At 49.1% G+C, this 18,028-nt stretch overlaps 1 protein-coding gene across 1 annotated transcript; it reads right to left on the bottom strand.

The window, feature by feature from the left end:
• Positions 1 to 9,792: 9,792 nt before the first annotated feature.
• On the bottom strand, positions 9,793 to 11,627 carry MYOD1 (myogenic differentiation 1). The gene is made up of 3 exons (XM_056138989.1): positions 10,998 to 11,627; positions 10,355 to 10,436; positions 9,793 to 10,064 (listed from the first exon to the last, which is right to left on the bottom strand). The coding sequence occupies exons 1-3, from the start codon at positions 11,625 to 11,627 to the stop codon at positions 9,793 to 9,795; spliced, it is 984 nt and encodes a 327-aa protein (XP_055994964.1).
• Between the last annotated feature and the right edge of the window lie 6,401 nt (positions 11,628 to 18,028).

The following is an 18,028-nucleotide window of genomic DNA, read 5'->3' on the forward strand; positions in this document are numbered from 1 at the left end:
CCAGGATGGGAGAAGCATGCTGAAAGTAGACTATACACCGAACATGAATTCCACTCAATGCCTCTTTTGCAAACCACAGCACCCTAAAGAAGAGAGAGAGCATAATGAATGCCCTGCCACAGAGGCAGCGTGGGGTGGGGGGCAGGGGGGTGGAAGGGATAATGGGTTTAGTGGTGGTGAAAAATGGGCACTGGTGGAGGGATGGGTACTCTAACGTTGTATAACTGAAACCCAAGCACAAAACTGTCTAAGTCTACAACTGTACCTCATGGTGTTTCATTAATAAAAATTAAAAAAAAAAAGAAAAAAAAAAGAAAGTAAACGGCCAAAAGTTAGGTATGTGGGAGACACACCCACAAACCACCTCTGGATCAGCTATATAATTAGAGGCATGACCTCTCTGGTTCCTGATCGAACTGCTTAATGGCCATGATCCCAGAGACTCAGAAGCAAATCTTGGAACCCAAAGGCTTTTGGCAGAAATGTGTCCTGTTCCTGCAGTAGGTTACTGGCGCTGGGCCACTCCAGGTGGGAATAGGTTTTGTGACTTGGCCTGTTCCCCCTGGCGGCCTGGTGACCACCATCCTCCAGAGGCCACTGGACAGTCAGGTTTGGGCCTGCAGTGATGAGACACACGGGGCCTCACCACACGGGGTAGAGCTGACTCTTTCTCCCCATCCCAATGAGACCCCGAGTCGCTGCCTACAAATGGCCTCTCTGGCTCCTGATCAAGCTGATTAATGGCCATGATACCGGAGACTCAGAAAAAAATCTTGAAACCCAGCGGCTTTTGACAGAAATGCATCTAGACTGCATACAAGGTGGGCACTGGCTCAGAGCTTATTGGAAAGCCAGGTATGAGCCGGCAGTGATGGGGCAACTGTAGTCTCATGGGAAGGGGGGCAGTACTGTAGTCTCATGGGAAGGGGGGCAGTACTGGCTCGTCCTTCACACCCTACCAAGGTCTTGAGTTGTCCCCCATGAGCAGCTCTCTAGCACAGCTATGGCTCCAGAGGCAAAAGGACTTAATCCAGAGCCTGGAAGCTTGCGGCAGAAAAGAGAATGGACCATGCGTTAAACTATGGTGCCATGCCTCCCCAGGAGGGAAAGGGTGTTTCTCCCTACTGCCTCCCCCCCACCCCCTGGCAGCAAGGTGGGCACCACCTCCGAGCTTATTGGAAAGCCAGGTATAAACCGGCAGTGACGGGGCAACTGCAGTCTCATGGGAAGGGGGGCGGTACCGGCTTGTCCTTCACGTCCTACCGAGGTCACGAGTTACCCCCCACGAGCAGCTCTTCGGCACTGCCATAACACCAGACACACAGAAACCAATCTCATAATTATCTGGCTCTTTGCAGAAATCCAAAATCGTGGCCACGTGACATTATATGATTCTCAGAACCAGCTATAGAAAACAAACTATTTCACAATGCCTTTTCAGCAATTCTGATTGTTTGGGGGAGAAATTCTAAACAATAATGGTGCATCTTTTGTCGAAATAATGAATGTAATCAATTTAGAGGAGAGTTAAGCAGAAATCATCTGCCTCACAGGCATTTGGAGGGGTGGGAGAGGGGGTATACTGGGGTTCTTGGTGGTGAAAAATGAGTACTGGTGGAGGGAAAGGTGTTTGATCACTGTATGACCGAGACTTAAACCTGAAAGCTTTGTAACTTTTCCCACAGTGATTCAATAAATAAATATAAAAAGAAAAAAAGTAAATAAAATTTTAAAAAATTAAGGTGGAGTTCATGCCCAATTCAATCAGCTAATCAGTGGCTGAATAAATAGCAGTACTCCTACAAAAGAAAAAAAAACATTAGGCTAAGTGAAAGAAAGCATGCACAGAAGACCATTGTTTGTGATTCCATTTGTCTTTAATGTCCAGAGAAGGTAAACAGAGTTAAAATAGATAATGGTTCTAAGTCAGAAGGATGCCGGACAATTGGGTGTCAACAGGCAAAAGAATGAAGGATGGAGAGTAATGGGAGATTGTCAATGGGTACAGAATTCTACTGCAAAAAGGAAAATGCTCTGGAATTTACTAGTGGGGAATGTGGTATAGTTGTGGTTACAATGCAAACCATTGAATTAGATACTTATGGGATGGACTTATGATATAAAAATTATAATAAAGATTGGGAAATGTAAAAGAAGAATTAGTAACCTAAAGATTATCCACAATTTACCTATGCTGACACAAATCTAAGTTTTGTTCTAAAGTTTCCTTATCTGTTCAAGAATGATTTCATTATCTTATTTCTTCTTTTGGATAAAAGATGCTGTATGAAAATTATAAATGCTTACTGTTAATTATAGAGAATTTCAGAGGGAGGGAATACCCTTTACATTCTATAAGTCATTGCATACAAGGAAAGCCCACATCCAGATGGGCTAACTCATGGCCCAAGGCCTCAGACCTGGCAGTACTGCAGTCAGGTGCAGATCCAAGAGTCACGAAGCTGGGCACAGCACTGGGTGCCCATTCTCTGGCTACTGGGAAAGTGCTACACAAATTAGAACCTGCTCTTAGATGCTGTCTGGAAAACAAGAAAAACCTATGGCCATACCACCCTGAATGCACCCAATCTTGTCTGGAACACAAGTTAACTAACTAAAAACAAAACAAAACAAAAAAACCCCCAAAGTGTGTGGCACACAAATGAATCCTAAATGGATTCATAAATTAATTTTTCCTTTAATAGTAGTAAATTGTTGCAGAGGCTCTATGTTTTATACATCAGGGGGGAAAACCTAGCTAGAACCAAGTTGTTCTTCATTATTAGTATTACTAATATTGTTAACTAATATTGTAACTGCAGAGGAACAAAGGTATGCGCATCCCAGGGCTGAGATCTCCAAGCCTGCTTGGATTGGGACTGAGCATCCTCCACCCAGATCCTCCATCTTCCAGTAGGCAGGGGTCACACCCACCAACTGCCCCCCAGTGCTGTGTAATCCCATCAATGGCCAATACCCAGAGACTATAAAACCCAGCTCCCAGAAGCTCGTGGCCGTATTTGTGGCCGCACGACATCTTATTATCTTATTCTTGCTTTGGACAACTTGGCAGGCTACCAAATGTAACCTGCCCACACAGCAGAGTCTGGCAAACTCCCTGTGGTGTACCCAATATGCCAAATACCAGTAACAATGATGGATCTCATTCTCCTAACCCTGAAAGAGCCTTGAATATGGCACTTTTTAGAATCTCAGGGCTAGGACAAAGGAGATGTTACTGGTGCCTGCTCAAGGCAATCAACGAACAACAGGATGATTGTGATCGTGATCGTGAATAATGCTATTTTTTTGAGTCATGCCCGATGATGCTTGGAGCTTATTACAGGCTCTGTGCTCAGGGATCCCTCCTGGAAGTCCTCAGGGGACCATAAAGGGTGCTAGGGATCAAGCTGGGTTTGCATGCATGCAAGACAAGTGTCTTACCTGCTGGATTATCTCTCTAGCTCCTACTGTTCTTCACAATTAACACTCTCATCATTTTATCTCTCTTCCTTCTCATCTCTTCCTTCTGCCTTTCTTTTACTCTCTTTTTTCTTATTCTTTCCAGCTATACTCACTTCTTTTCACTCTCAGTGGCTGGTTATATTTTGAGTTATCTTCTGTGACAATGGTTTTGTATGACATCACCTTCTACCTAAGCCTTAAAAGAGAATTCAGATCATTTCATCTTTTCCTTCAATGTGGTTGATCAAGATTGTTTAATATATTTATCATATAGGGAAGCTTTGTCCAAGCTCATCACTCTGTTAGAAATGCCATGTGTGATATTAGCGCTAGTGCAAAGTTTGAGGAGAATATTTAATATTTTAATATTTATGAACTGTAAAATTTCAAAGTATTTTGAGTTTTCTTTGCTGACTAAATTTTACTGTTTAAAAATGGTCTGTTGATGTTGAGGTCTTGTTAATGTGGCATATTATTGATTTTATGCTCTCTTTGCTGATGTCAGTATTTTGTGTTAGGTCATCAAAAAAGAAGATGATCTTTGCCCAATGCATTCACATAATTCATTCTTCTACATTGATTGGGTTATCAAACAATGCAAGTCTTTTCCAATAAATTTCTTTCAAAAGTTCTTTTTCAATAACTGACGTTTTTAGACTCTAAATATATATCTTTTGAGTGTACAACTGTAACCCAGATGTCAGAAGTGCTTGAGTATATTTCATTGCTCATCATCATTATGCCTATTTTATAGTGTACTTGCTTACAATCTATTTCATTAAACTCAAAACAAATAGGTACCTCTAGACAGGATCATAGCACACCCATAAATGCACCCCACAGAAGGGGAAGGTCAGAAAAGAAGGACACAACAGTCATAACCAGTTGGCTAACATAATTTTCTTTGACAAATTAAAGAAAGGAAGGAAAATCATATGTGGAGAGTTCTAGGGCTGTGCCCAGGGCTTTGGAAAAGAGCTGCCTCAAGGGAGCTTGAGAGTTTCTGGCATCTGTGATGTCCATCTCAGGGGAGTGCTCTGGGCACACGTGAGCAGAGAGAGATCCTTGCATGTTTCCACCTCCTGTGTGCACCTGTGCCTGCTCATGTCTGTGTGCACAGATGCCCAGGTATACACATGTGTGCAGGCACAAGCAAACCAGCACAGACAGCACATCTGCACATGCCCAGGTCAATCCAGCCCCTGGTGTTTCCCCAGATCCAATACAGGTGCAAGTGGACCCAAAAGCATCTACTGTAATTGGAGCCATGTGCCCCTAGCCAGAAAATCCGCTGTCCCTCTCTGCCTGGTGACCTGCCCCTCATCCCTCACTGTTCCCTTTCTTTTCCTTGAAGTTGCCTTGACATTGGTTCACTAACGTCTTTGTCTGTGGTTATTTCCTGAGGGGATTTGCAGAAGGTAGGGCAGCAGCCTTGCTGGGGCACTTTCAGTCTCTGATAAAGTTGACTGCATTTCTCTGTGCTCTGTCCTGTCCGCACGCAGTCCTCAGTTCAGCCTTGCTGTGTCTTCTCTGAGCATCTCTGGTGGCAGTCTGACAAGTCTTTTTTGGGGGCGGAGGGGGGGAATGGTGGGCAGGGAGGCATTGGGTCACATCTGGCAGTACTCAGGACTTACTCCTGGCTCTGTGCTCAGGGATCAATCTTGGTTGGGTTTGGTGGGGAGGGGGCCCTATAGGGAGCCGGGGATCAAACCCAGGTTGGCCATGTGTAAGGCAAGCACCCTACCCACTGCACCACCATTCCAATTCCCTCCTAATGAGTCTTCCTGCCTCAGGTTTGGTTCCCTCCTGTCTAGACTGGCCTTTCTGAAGTAGAAGCAATTTGTAGCCTTCTGCCTTGATTTCTCCATAGCTCCCCACGGCCCCCAGAACAAAGCCCAAGTGAGGCTCCCTGTAGCCCTGTCCCACCCGCCACTTCCCCACCTCCCTCCCAGCCCTCTGGGTGGATCTTTGAGGTCTGCTGAGGGCACCGTTGGTGTTCTGTCACTTCTGGGCTTGTTGTTTTCTCAGCCCAGTGCATCTTTCTTTGGTTCTTCTTCCCTGAGCAACGCCTTCAAGGATCTCATTCGGAGTTGCCTGTTTACCTGGACTTGCTGCTCCCGCCCTCTGCCCCGCAGACCCGCATGGCAGCGCTTGGTTCCTCACTATGTAAGCAGCTTCTCCAAGAGCTCCTCTCCCCGGGGGACCTGGTGCTTCCCCAGGGCAGGAAGTCTGAACACTGGTTTCTGTTTTCAGCCAGCATTAGACCTGGCATCTGCCAAATGAGTGAATTAGTGAAAGAGCCTCAAGGGGGCTCAAAGAAGAACACTTAAAGAACCCCAAGGTGCTTCTTAAGAAAGCAGCCAGAGGAAAAGCTGGTGACAGCATCTCTAGGGGACAGGAAGGGAGGGGAAAGGGGCCTCAGGGACTTTGCCAGGGAGAGCAGGAAGCAGAGTCTCAGACAGGACGTGGCGAAGTGCTTCCTATGTTAGCCTGTCTGGCTGGGGTTCTACAGGGCCCGCCCCTGGGATGAGCAGAGCCTTGGAAGAGGGCTTTGGTGTACCATGGAGATGGTTCAAAGGATTGAGTACATGATTGCTCTGCAGGAGACCCAGGCTCCATCCCTAGCACTGCAGGGTCCCCTGAGCACTGCTCTGGGAGTAGTGCCTATGCACCATCACCAGTGGTGGGCCCAAACCAAATCAAACTAAACCAAAAACAATGACCTGGAGAGTTTTTAGGGAAAAAAAGGGTGTGTGTAGAGTGGGATATTGGGTGCACTGAGGTTCTAGTAGCAAGATATTATGTGAATGGGGAAGACCACTTTTTTAGGAGTGGGAAGAATTTTGCTAGGCCACACTTCTAGATGCCTGGGAACCAAGGGAGGGCAGAGGTTGTGTGTTTATTCTCCTTCTGTGGCTTTATAGGCATCCTGTTGTCTTTTTTTTTTCTTTCTCTCAAGACAAAGTTCAAGTGTCACCTCTCCCAGGAAGCCCTCTAGCTCCCTGAACAAATCCTTCCTCAGCTCTCAGAGCCCTTCTGCCACTTCTGATGGTGCACATTAGCCTGAGTACCTTGCCATACAGGCTCTGGGCTCTTGGGATACCAGCGGAGTGGAGGCGGCCTCTGTGCTTATCTTCCTATGATCCCCTTTGGTGGGGTGTCATGCTAAAAGTTTATCAGAACCACACAATTTACTGGCCTTCAAACTCATTGAGTTTGTCCACATAATTCTGTGTACCCCCTCGGACACACTCTGTAGCCAAGGTGACTGGTTGGTTCTCAGTGTCCTGGCTTACCAGGGTTCACTCTGTGTGTGCAGGGGTGACATTCTCTGCATACACTTCAGAGTTCCCTGGGAGCTTTGGAAACTGGTACCGACCACTTGGGCCAGATTAGCCTACTTTGACTTCTGCACTTCACTAAATGGCTCTTGGAAGACACTGTGTTTTTCCCAGCAGTCGGTGCTCATTTTGTGTCTCTGCATCACATTTAGTTAAGGTATGCACATGGATATTTAAGATGTTATGTTATTGCACACTTAGCCAAGAATATTAGAGTGTAAATGTGACTGTTTTATGCATTGAGAAACCAAAATATTCCAGTGACTTACTTTATTGGGAAACAAACTGCTTTCTTTCCCAGGCTTAGAACTAAATGTGTTTTCTCTGAGGTAGGCCTGTATATCAGATCAGAATCTGTAAGGTAAGGCAAAGAATGGGTCTCATTTAAATTACTAAGATCACCGAGCACTACCATGAATGATTCCTGAGCAGAGTCAGGAGTGAGCCTGAGCATCTCTGGGTGTGGTTCAAGACCCCCCCACCCCTAGCCCCAAACAAAAACCATAAATTATTCAGATATTTCATACTCCAACTCCCCCACAATCAGGTCTCAGTTCTGTCTGCTAGTACCCAGGTTTTGTTGTGAATTGATATTATCTAAATATTGTGTTTCCTTCTCAATGCCTCTTTTGCAAACCACAGCACCCAAAAGAGGAGAGAGAGAACAAAAGGGAATGCCCTGCCATGGGGTGAGGTGGGGGTGGGGGGTGGGAGGGATGCTGGGAGCGTTGGAGGTGGGGAATGGGCACTGGTGGAGGGATGGGTACTCAATCATTGTTTAACTGAAACCCAAACACAAAAATTTGTAAGTCTACAACTTGTACTTCATGGTTTCACTAATAAAAATTTTTTTAAAAAAGGAAAAAATAAATAAATCTTGTGTTTCCCTGAAAACCACTGATGAGTGAGATCATCCCAGGCTTATCCTTCTCCCCGATTCATTTCACTTAGCACAATAACCTCCAGTTCCATCCAAGTTGCAATGAACTTCATGGTTTCATATATTCTTATGGCTGCAGAGTGTTGCATTGTCTGCACCACAACTTTTGTTTTGTCTATTTGTCATTGGACAACTGGTTTTCTTTCCATATCCTGGTAGTTGCACTAAGCACTCAATAAACATAGGTGTGCATATATCTTTTCAGATTACTGTTTTTGTATTTGGAGGGTAGATGCCAAGAAGGGCAGTCACTTAGCCATATGGAAGCTCCCTTATCTATTCTTGTGTTTCTTTCCCTAAAATTATCCAAACTTTTCCATGGACGCTGACCCAGACATTCCTACCACTAGTGAAGGAGAGTTCCTATTTCACCATCTCCCCACCAACACTGGTTGTTTTCTAGTCTTGTGCTATATACTATTCTCACTCTCACGGGCATATGATTTATTGTTAGTTATTGTTTTTGATTTGCATTTTCCTGGTAACAACTGACAATGAACAGTTTTTAATGCTTTTTTTTTTCTGGGTGGGGGAAGGAAGGAGGAGATTGGGCTACACTGGGTAGTGCTCAGGGCTGACTCCTGGCTCTACACTTAAGGATCACTCTTGGCAGACTGGGGGCACCATGTGGGATGCCAGGATCTAATCCCAGTCAGCCACGTCCCAAACAAGAGCCCTACCATTGTACTATCGCTCTGGCCCCAGTTTTAAAATTATTATTATTATTATTATTATTATTATTTTCTTTTTGGGTCACACTCGGCCATGCACAGGGGTCATTTCTGGCTTTGCACTCAGGAATTACGCCTGATGGTGCTCGGGGAACCATATAGGATGCTGGGAATAGAACCGGGATTGGCCGTGTGCAAAGCAAACTCCCTACCCGCTGTACTATCGCTCCAGCCCCTGGCCCCAGTTTTTCATTTGCTTGATTTGGTCAGTTGGTTGGTGCACCAAGACCACAAATATCAACACCCTTGCAAACACATAGCTTAAAGTAAGTTTTAAAAAATGATTCAGATTATTCTAACGCGGCTTCCGACTGGAGAGCCAGTGATGCGTGTCTGAATAAGATGTTCCTCTGGCTCTGAGGAATCGCCCCATTCGTTGGGAAGTTTCTCCACAAGCCCCGCCCCCACTCTGACCTTCCCCCAGCCTGCTTCTTGCCCACCTCCGTGCCGACTTCCTCCCTGCCTCCTGCAGGGGTCGCTGCCGGACAGTTTGCCCAGCCCGCGGACTCTTCCTCGCTCTCAGCATCCTGCCCTCCGCCCCAGGGAAAGACAGAGCCACCAGAGGTATAAATTAGCAATTTTATTTCAAACATCCGAGTGAGCGCCCTTGGCACGCTCACCTGCCGTAGAAACATACAAAGTTCCCTGTCGCACTGCACACCACGCCTCAGAGATAAATACCGCCCTAGGGGGCTCCTGCTCTGGCAAAGCAACTCTTATTTACAGAAATAGATTACAAAAGTATTTTTTAAAAAAAGTAAAGTAAAGTAAAAGAAGAAGAAGAAGGAAAAAAAAAGAAGAAAGAGTGGTCCTGAACCGGGGGAAGGGATGGGCGTGGGTACCAATACACCTGTTACAGTCGGGAAGGGAAGCGCACCCGGTGAGCAGTCGGGGGAAAAAGAGTGAATATGCCCCTATTAGCCTAGGTAACGTTCAGGAGTGGCGCTTGGGTCTGAGGGGCAGGAAGAGGCTGGGGGGTGGGAGGTGGGGGGGCCTGGCCCTTTGGGTTTCAACTTTTGAAGCGGAGGCACCCCGAGCGACCAACGACGCAGCTGCAGTCAGACTAGATGCTGCGGGAGTTGGGAAAGGACCAGTGTTCTCGCCCAGGGTGCGTGAGGCAGAAACACTAGACTTCGCCCGCCCCTCCTACCTCCGCAGAGTTCGCTTTTAAAGCACGGTTGAGGGGGATGGAGAGGAGGCAGGGTGGCATTTAAACTCAATCTTTGGGGGCGCGCGGAACCCCCGTCCCTCCCCGGTGGGGGATGGGATGGGGGCTGGAGGCTGCAGGGCTCCTGGATGCGGCCACCCTATTCTCTTAGAGCACCTGGTAGATGATGGGGTTGGGATTCGCGCCCGCGGGGCACTGCAGGGCAGCGGCGCCGGGGGAAGGGGTGCTGGCGCTCTCGCTCTCGCTCGCGGCAGCCGCGGCATCCTGCGGGGGTCCCGGCGGTGGTGGCGGCGACGACTCTGGCTGCGCGTCTGGCAGCAGCAGGGCGGGCGCGGTGGGGCTCTCGGTGGAGATGCGCTCCACAATGCTGGACAGGCAGTCAAGGCTGGACACCGCGGCGCTCTTCCCGGGCCTGGGCTCTGCTGGGGTCAGGAGGGAGAGGCGGGGGTTAGCGGGCCTTCGGGGAAGGGGGCTGAGCCTCGACGCTGCACACCGCTCTCCCTCTGCTGGGTCGGGTGCACCCGAGTTGGGATCATTGTAAGCCCTGGACCACCTCCCAGCATCCCAGAACCCCAGCAAGCGTGTGTGCGCTTGGGGTGCGGGGTGGTACGAGGGGGTCAGGGTGGGCCGCGGGAGGGTGGTGGTGCCGGCTAGGGGTGGAAAGGAGCGCACAGAGGGAGTTTGAAAGGGAAGTTGGTTCTATACGCACCGCTGGGCGCCGCCTCGCTGTAGTAGGTGCCTTCGAAGCAGGTCCGCCGCCGGGTACCGCTTGGAGGACCGCTGTAGTCCATCTGCAAATGGCAAGGGGCGCCGAGTGAGGCCCGTGGGGGAAGCATTGGTCCCTGAAGTCACCCTCTTGCCCAACTCTTCACGTTTTAGCCAAGAGTTTGCTCTGCCCGGTTTCGGGGTAGGGCACAGCTGAGCCAAATGAATGCGGGCAGCCTCCTAGGTTCTAGGAGCACTGATTTGGTTTTTTTGTTTGGGTGCCTGCGGTGAAATCTAGGGCCTCACTCTTAGCGGTGTGTTCTACCGCTGAGCCTTATCTCAGACCTTAAGGACACTTTGGAAATAAGCGGTTGAGTTAAGGAAAAGTTTCTCTCCAGGCCGACGCATTAGTTTTCTAATAACGCCCCCAACACCCGCACACGGGCTGTGTGCCCTCAAAGCACTAGGACATTCCGTTGACAGTAGCCGTGGGCACTGAAGTTCTCTGCGGAGAAGGATCACCGCCCAATTCCCACTCACCCCTTCCCTACTCCCCACGTCCCCCTTGCACCAAGGGCCAACTCCTGGTTCTTGGAAACGCTTCTCAGTTCTCCCGGGAGCGTCTCTCGCGTCTCCTCCACCCTTACCATGCCGTCGGAACAGTTGGATCTCGGGCTGGACACGTCTGAGTCGCCGCTGTAATGCTCACCGCCGCGACCTGGGGGCAGCGGACCTGGCGCATAGAAGGCTGCAGCGGCGCCAGGGGGCGCGGCGTCCTGGTCCCGCAGCAGTGCCTGCAGCCCCTCGATATAGCGGATGGCGTTGCGCAGGATCTCCACCTTGGGCAGCCTCTGGTTCGGGTTGCTGGACGTGCAACGCTTCAGCGTTTCGAAGGCCTCGTTGACTTTGCTCAGGCGGCGCCGCTCGCGCATCGTGGCGGCTTTCCGGCGGTCGGCGTTGGTGGTCTTGCGCTTGCACGCCTTGCAAGCCCACAGGAGACAGCGGCCCGCTTGGTGGTGCCCGCTGGGGGCGCGCACATGCTCATCTTCGCGCGCGCCGGGGCTCGGGTGCACCGCTGCAGGGAAGTGCGAGTGTTCCTCGGGCTTCAGGAGCGCGCCCACGTGCACCAGGCGCGGGTCCAGGTCCTCGAAGAAGCGCAGGTCCGGGGAGTCGAAACACGGGTCATCGTAGAAGTCGTCCGCCGTGGCAAAGTTGCAGAGAGAGCCGTCCGGAGCCGTCAGGTCCACGTCGCGGAGGGGAGGCGACAGCAGCTCCATCTCTTGGCGAGGGGGTGGCGGCACAGTCCTTAGCTTCTCCAAAGTCCGGTGGCCGGGGCTGCCCGAAACTTTCCAAACCTGGATCCCGGTGAGATAGCCGGACGTCTGAACGCCGACCCCACTCTCCCCTCCCCTACTCTGTCGGGTGTGACCCACGGCAAGGACAGCGGCGGCAGCGCCCTGGGGCTTCCTTACCCCTAGTTTCTTGCCAGGCGCTTGAGGCTATTTATCCAGTAGTAGCGTAAGGGCCCCCTAGCTCGAGCTAGCCGCCGGGGGCGGGAGCGCCCGAGGCCAATGGGATCCGAGAGGGGAGGAGTTTGGGATCCCCAGGGTGGCACGGGGGCCAGCTCCCGGGGAAGCTCCCACCCCCTCTGCGATCGCCTGGCGGCTCCGGCCCCTCCTTCGGAAGGCGGCGAGGCTGGCAACCCAGCGCGCGGCGCGGCGGGGCGCTCCCGGGCGCACACTCCAAAGACTCTCCAAAGCTCCCGAGCGCCTCGGGGAAACGCGGGCGCGCTCCCCGCTAACCTGATTTTGACCACCCCCCAATGCGCTTCCAAAAGCTTGAGAGAACCAGGAGCAGGGTGGGAGTAGAGATCAGATGGAGAGGAATTTGGAGATACAGGGCCATGGGCTAGAGACGAGGGCTGGGAGACTTTCAGAGAGCAGAGCCCGAGAGGTAGAGAAATTCCCCAGTGCCTTAGACCCTGTACTATCTCTCTGGCCTCGGAAGGGTCCTGGGGAGCTGCAGGTCCCCATTCTTGACGTGCTCACCTGTCTTCACTTCATCACATCGGCTCCTTTATTTGCTCAGCACGACCTACCGAGCACCCCTAAAGGGACAGGTGTTGGAATAGGCATTGAGGATTCAGCTAGACCCTGCTCTCATGCTCTCTCCCTATCTCATTACAGGATAGGGAGACAGACAAATAGACATGGAGGTATATGCTGTCAAGTTATAAGTTCAAGTGAAGAAAAATGAAGTTAGACAAGGGAAAAGTGAGAAAGATGATGGGATGATCAGGAAAGTCTCTCTGGACTGACTACACTTGAGCAGAGACCAGAAGGTACATGAGAAGCAAACATTTGGAGCCAGACAGAAAGGCCAGCACATGCAAAGGTTCAAGAGTACATTCTTTAGTTGAAATAAAATAATACAAAGTGTGGCTGAGCCACCCCTGGCTATGCCCTGGCTCTGCTCTCAGAGATCACTCCTGGAGATACCTAGGGAACCATATGTAGTGCCAGGGAGCAAGCCCAGGTGAGCTCCCTGCAAGACAAGCATCTTACCCACAGTTCATCAATTAAATAATTTAAAGTAAAGCAAGGAGGTTGATATGTACACATAGAGAAAGTGGGAGAGTGATCAGAGGTAGGGTCAGACAGGGAGAGAAAGAATTATATTCTGAGGCAGAAAGTCATGGGAGACGGGGTGCTGGAGCAAAAGAGAATGTCAACACATTCTGTCATTCTGACAGGAGTGTACTGGTTACTAGGGAGCAAGGGAAGAATAGAGAGACTAATTAGAAGGCCCCTGCAATAATCAGAGTTAGTCGCTTCCCTTGGAACCTGTGGAGAGATCATGAGCCAGGGATAAATTCAGATGTGGTTTTTTTTTTTTTGGTTTTTTTCCTTTTTGGATCACACCCGGCAATGCACAGGGTTAGTCCTGGCTCTGCACTTAGGAATTACTCCTAGTGGTGCTCAGGGGACCATATGGGATGCTGGGAATTGAACCCAGGCTGGCCGTGTGCAAGGCAAACACCCTACCCTCTGTGCTATCACTCCAGCCCCCCAGATGTGTTTTTAAGGAAGAGCTATTCAATCTCCCCCCATTTCCCTGTTCTTCCAGAAGCCTGGCAGTCAAGCCCATGAGCTACCTCTGCCACTGTAAGCTCATTAACCGTGATCCAGAGATTCACAAATAAACCTCAGAAGAGATCAACAAGCTGCAGAGATGCCTTCAGAGATGCCTTCAAAGTCACCATCCAGTTAAAAATTTAACTTTGGCTATATCACCTTATTAAAAAAATTTAAAATTCCTGGAGCAAATGTGGCTGCATGACATACCAAACTCTACACCACTGATGTACCAAGGGTGGCATATCACATTGGACAGGATGTAAAGTAGGAGACCAATCTTGTTTACAAACTATTAGCAAATAAGGCTCAACTGCAACAACATGTTAGTAATCTTTTATACAAGGGCTTAATGGTTCCAGGGTGAGATACAACAGTTTTCACACAGCTTCTCCTAAGGAATCTTTTTTTGATAATTTTAAACAAATTATTTGTAAGAGACAATACAAAATAAATTATTTAGGGTCTGTTATTGGGGCAGGCTTGGATAGTGTTTGGGAAACTTTAAAATAATGGTGGTAGGAGAGTGTAATGGTGGTGGGATTGGTGTTGGAATATTGAGTGTAATAAATTATTGTAAACAATTTTATAAAAATAAAATTAACAGAGAATAAGCAAAAAAAAAAAGAAAGAAAAAAGGATGAGCCATCAAGATTTGTTCATGATTGGATGTCCATGGAGACAAGGGTGTGTGGGTCCCGACCCTTTGAAGAATAGAACTGGAGAAGAGCAAGTTTGAAGACAGTAGATGGAGCATCCTAGTTCCTGTAATGTTTGAAGTATGTCTAAAACATGAAACAGGTGGGGGAATTTAAGGGACTGGCAGTTCAGAAGGAGGGTTGGTCATGAAGAAGCCTATTCATCCCAATGCCACATTGCAGGTCTGGAGAAGCACAGGGCTTCCTGGCTGCTCACTTTCCCCCTAGTCAGGCTTCAGTCCCAGCCCTTCCCCACGCAGCACCCTGTGTGATCATTTCAGAACACTGATGGGATTCAAGCCCTTTGCTCTTTAGCACTCCCTAACCACATCCCATTGCCTTTGGAGTAAAATCTCATCTTCCCACCATAGCTCATTGGACCTACATGAGCGGGTGGCTTCAGTCTGTCTCTCCACTGTCATTTGGGAGCACGGACCCAGCCTGACCTCCTTTCGTGTCTTCCAACATCCCTCTGAGTGTGGTCTCACCTCAGAGCCCTGCACTGCTGCTCCCTTCACTCTCCCTGGGCTCTATCCAAGACTGGCTGCTTCTCACGTGCTCAATGGTTTGTGCTCAGTCCTCTGGCCACCCTCTTCAATAGCTGGGCCACATCACCCTGCTCGTTTACTTCTTAGAACAGCCGCACTCTGATTTTCTCTATTGTTAGCTGATTTATTGATTAATGCAGCCCAGTTGAAGGGAGGGATGCTTTAATCACTTCGACGTTTCCAGAAGTCATCACATGGTGAAACTTAATACATGTACAAGGAGTAAATGGGTGATTAATGCCCTTTACTTTCTCTCCCCACACATACCTATGCATATAGTATATTTGAGTTCTTAAAATTGGTCATTAATGAGTTGTATTTGTAGTTGTAGTATGTAGTATGTAATATAGTAGTATTTACATCTTCTAATTCGGGGCTGGAGCGATAGCATAGCGGGTAGGGCGTTTGCCTTTGCTAGCGGTTAACATGGGTTCAATTCCCAGCAACCCATATGGTCCCCTGAGCAGTGCCAGGAGTAATTCCTGAGTGCAGAGCTAGGAGTAACCCCTGTGCATTGCCAGGTGTGACCCAAAGAGCAAAAAAAAAAAAATCTTCTAATTCAAAGTCTGGACAGTCACCTACACAACTAGATGGACAGGCTGATTCACACTTTTCCCAGACAAGGTTCAGGTCCATCTCCTTTTGGTCAAATAAACTCATAAAGCTCTACTGTAATATACTGTGGAGAGATTTGGCACTTATTATAAATGTGCATCTTTTCATACGACTTACATTCATACTGAGGGCAGTGAATAATGGTTATTTTTGAGACTTAGATGGAAACTTTTTTTTAAGTCTGTAGAATGCCTGGCATACAGTAGATACACACTAAATGTTTGTTGGTGGGTGAATGAATGAATCTGTTTTATTGAAGGGTGCTCTGAGATTTCCTAGTGAGCATTTCAAACCACTTATCCAAACAAATCTAGGGTTTTCTCACAGTTGAGGCATTCAAAGAAAGCACAGCTACAATCTGAATGAAGAGATTTCAATGGTTATGACAGCAGTGTGTATATGTTTGTGTGTTGTGTGTGTGTGTGTGTGTGAGAGAGAGAGAGAGAGAGAGATAGAGAGGTGGTCATAGAAACTACCTCAGTGCCAGCATCAAGGTGCCTTTATAGTAAGCAAACATTTTGTGTTCATATTTATGGAATATTTTATTATTTTATTACTGGTATCTTAGAAAAATAAGCCATTTTGACAATTTTGCACCTCCCCACCCCCATGGCTGTCACCCATGCTCCTTGTTTCTTGATCTTCTTTGGTGGTTAGGAAACACTTTTTGATTTATTTTACATAAATATATATATTTATATATATTTGTCTTCCCAAGTGGTGTTCAGGAGGCCTGGGGTGCCCCCACTGGCAATTCTACCAAATAAACCTGTGGTTCAATGTAAAGGCCTAAGGTTCAATGTGAAGCTGCTCGAGCCAAGGGATGCTCAGGGTCTCCAGGCCTTCACTGAGCAATGCTTGGGTGGACCACGTGGTACCAGGGAGAGAACTGGGATTGGTTGGCTAAGCACAAGGTGGACACCTTAATGACTAAAAGTGTGATCTCTGTGTCCCTGTCTTTGTCTCTGTCTCTCTCTCTCTCTCTCTTTGTCTCTGACTCAACCCTGTTTTACTTAAAAATCCTTTTACGTATTGAGATACTGTGCCATATAATTCCATTAATGACAGTTTCCTGTGTGCAGCCGTCACCAACACTGTTTCAGTGTACACATCCTCCAGCCTCCCTGCCGCTCTCACATCAAGCTCTCAAGTGGGTTTTGTTTGCTGCAAGCCTTCTGCTGCTTGGAGAATTGGGGGGCTTGGACTTAGGCACCTTCCCAAAGCCCCCAAGCCCAAGGTGTGTGACTGCCTCTGTCACTTTCCTCACTTTCCTGCTTGGGCCCCACCCATTTAGGAAGAGGTGGCAGCACCATCATCCCCTCCTGGGGTTGTCAGGAGGGAAAAGATGCCTTTGCATGTGCAGTGACTCCACATTCACCCAGTGGTGCTGAGGGGCTGCTCCTGGCTGGGTGCTGGGGGTGGGGATATGTCACTCCCACTGGTACTCTAGGAGACCACGCAGTGCTGGGGATCAAACCAGGGGCTCCCACACGCAAAGCTCCAGCCTGTTGTGTTGTCTCCCCAGCCCAGAGTTCAACTCTTATTTTTCTGCAGTTTAGTCAATGATGCTCCTCAGGGACACAGGTGCTAGACTATTTATTTATTTATTTATTTATTTATTGGCGGGGCACACCCAGCAGTGCTCAGGGACTACTCCTGGAAGATTCTGGAAGGGTATGGGATACTGGGATCAAACCTGGGTTGGCCACGTGCAAAGCAAATGCCTTAACCATTGAAGTATCATTGACCCAAGTTGCTACAAGACTGGTAGGCTTACGGGGTCTATGGAAGGTACCATGGCGGCTTTCTCTACAAGCCAAGTCTAAGCAGACAAGGGGAGCTCAGCGATTCCCCAAGCAGCAGTGCTCACCTTCCCCAGGGTCTGATTTCTCCTTTCTTCATGAGGAGGTCCTGGAAGGGAGTGGAGAGGGAGGGCAGCGTAGGTCTCTCTCCCTCCACCCGCTCCAGGCCTGCAGCCTGGGGCTATAAATGGAGAGCTGGCCTCAGGGCAGGAATGCAGGCCTGGCTGTGCCCCACGGCCTTGCTCTCGGGGAGCGGCCACCCCAGGGCTCCGGCAGCCTTTCTATCTATATATATACTCCCTGGAAACCTAATCCGGGCTGCACCTGCCCTGGTCTCCAAGTGCCCGGCCCCTGGCTAGGCTGCTCTGTGGCCTTTCCCCTCACACTTCCCCCACCCCCATGGCTGTCACCCATGCTCCTTGCACAGACTAGGGGAGGCGGGTAGGGGTGACAATTCCCTGGTCCCCGTTCTGTCCCTAGGCTTTCCCATCTTGTCCCTGGATTCTCCTCTTGTTCCTTGCAGTCCTTTTATCCTTGAGAAAGCCGGATAAAAGTCCAGTTCCCGGGCATGGGTCCTATCTTGGGTCTGGACTGGGCTGGTGAAGAGGCTAAAGATGTGGGTCTGGACTTCAGCTGGGTCAGAGCTTCTCCACAAAGGGCCTGGCCTCATTTCCCACTATGGGGGTGTGCCCCCCCATCTCCTGCAAACAAACAAGGCTTGGGGAAGAATTGAGTTGGGGGAAAGGAGTCCACACAGAGAGAAGGGAAGCAAGGGGACATCACAAAGTGTGTCCATGCCCCCAGCTGGCCAATGCTACTTTTACTGTGCCCTCCCTGCAAGCACACCCCCCTTCTCCAGACTCCTCACCCCTTCAGGAATG

Source organism: Sorex fumeus, unplaced genomic scaffold (assembly GCF_029834395.1).
Source record: "Sorex fumeus unplaced genomic scaffold, SorFum_2.1 ptg000007l, whole genome shotgun sequence".
NCBI lineage: Eukaryota > Metazoa > Chordata > Mammalia > Eulipotyphla > Soricidae > Sorex > Sorex fumeus.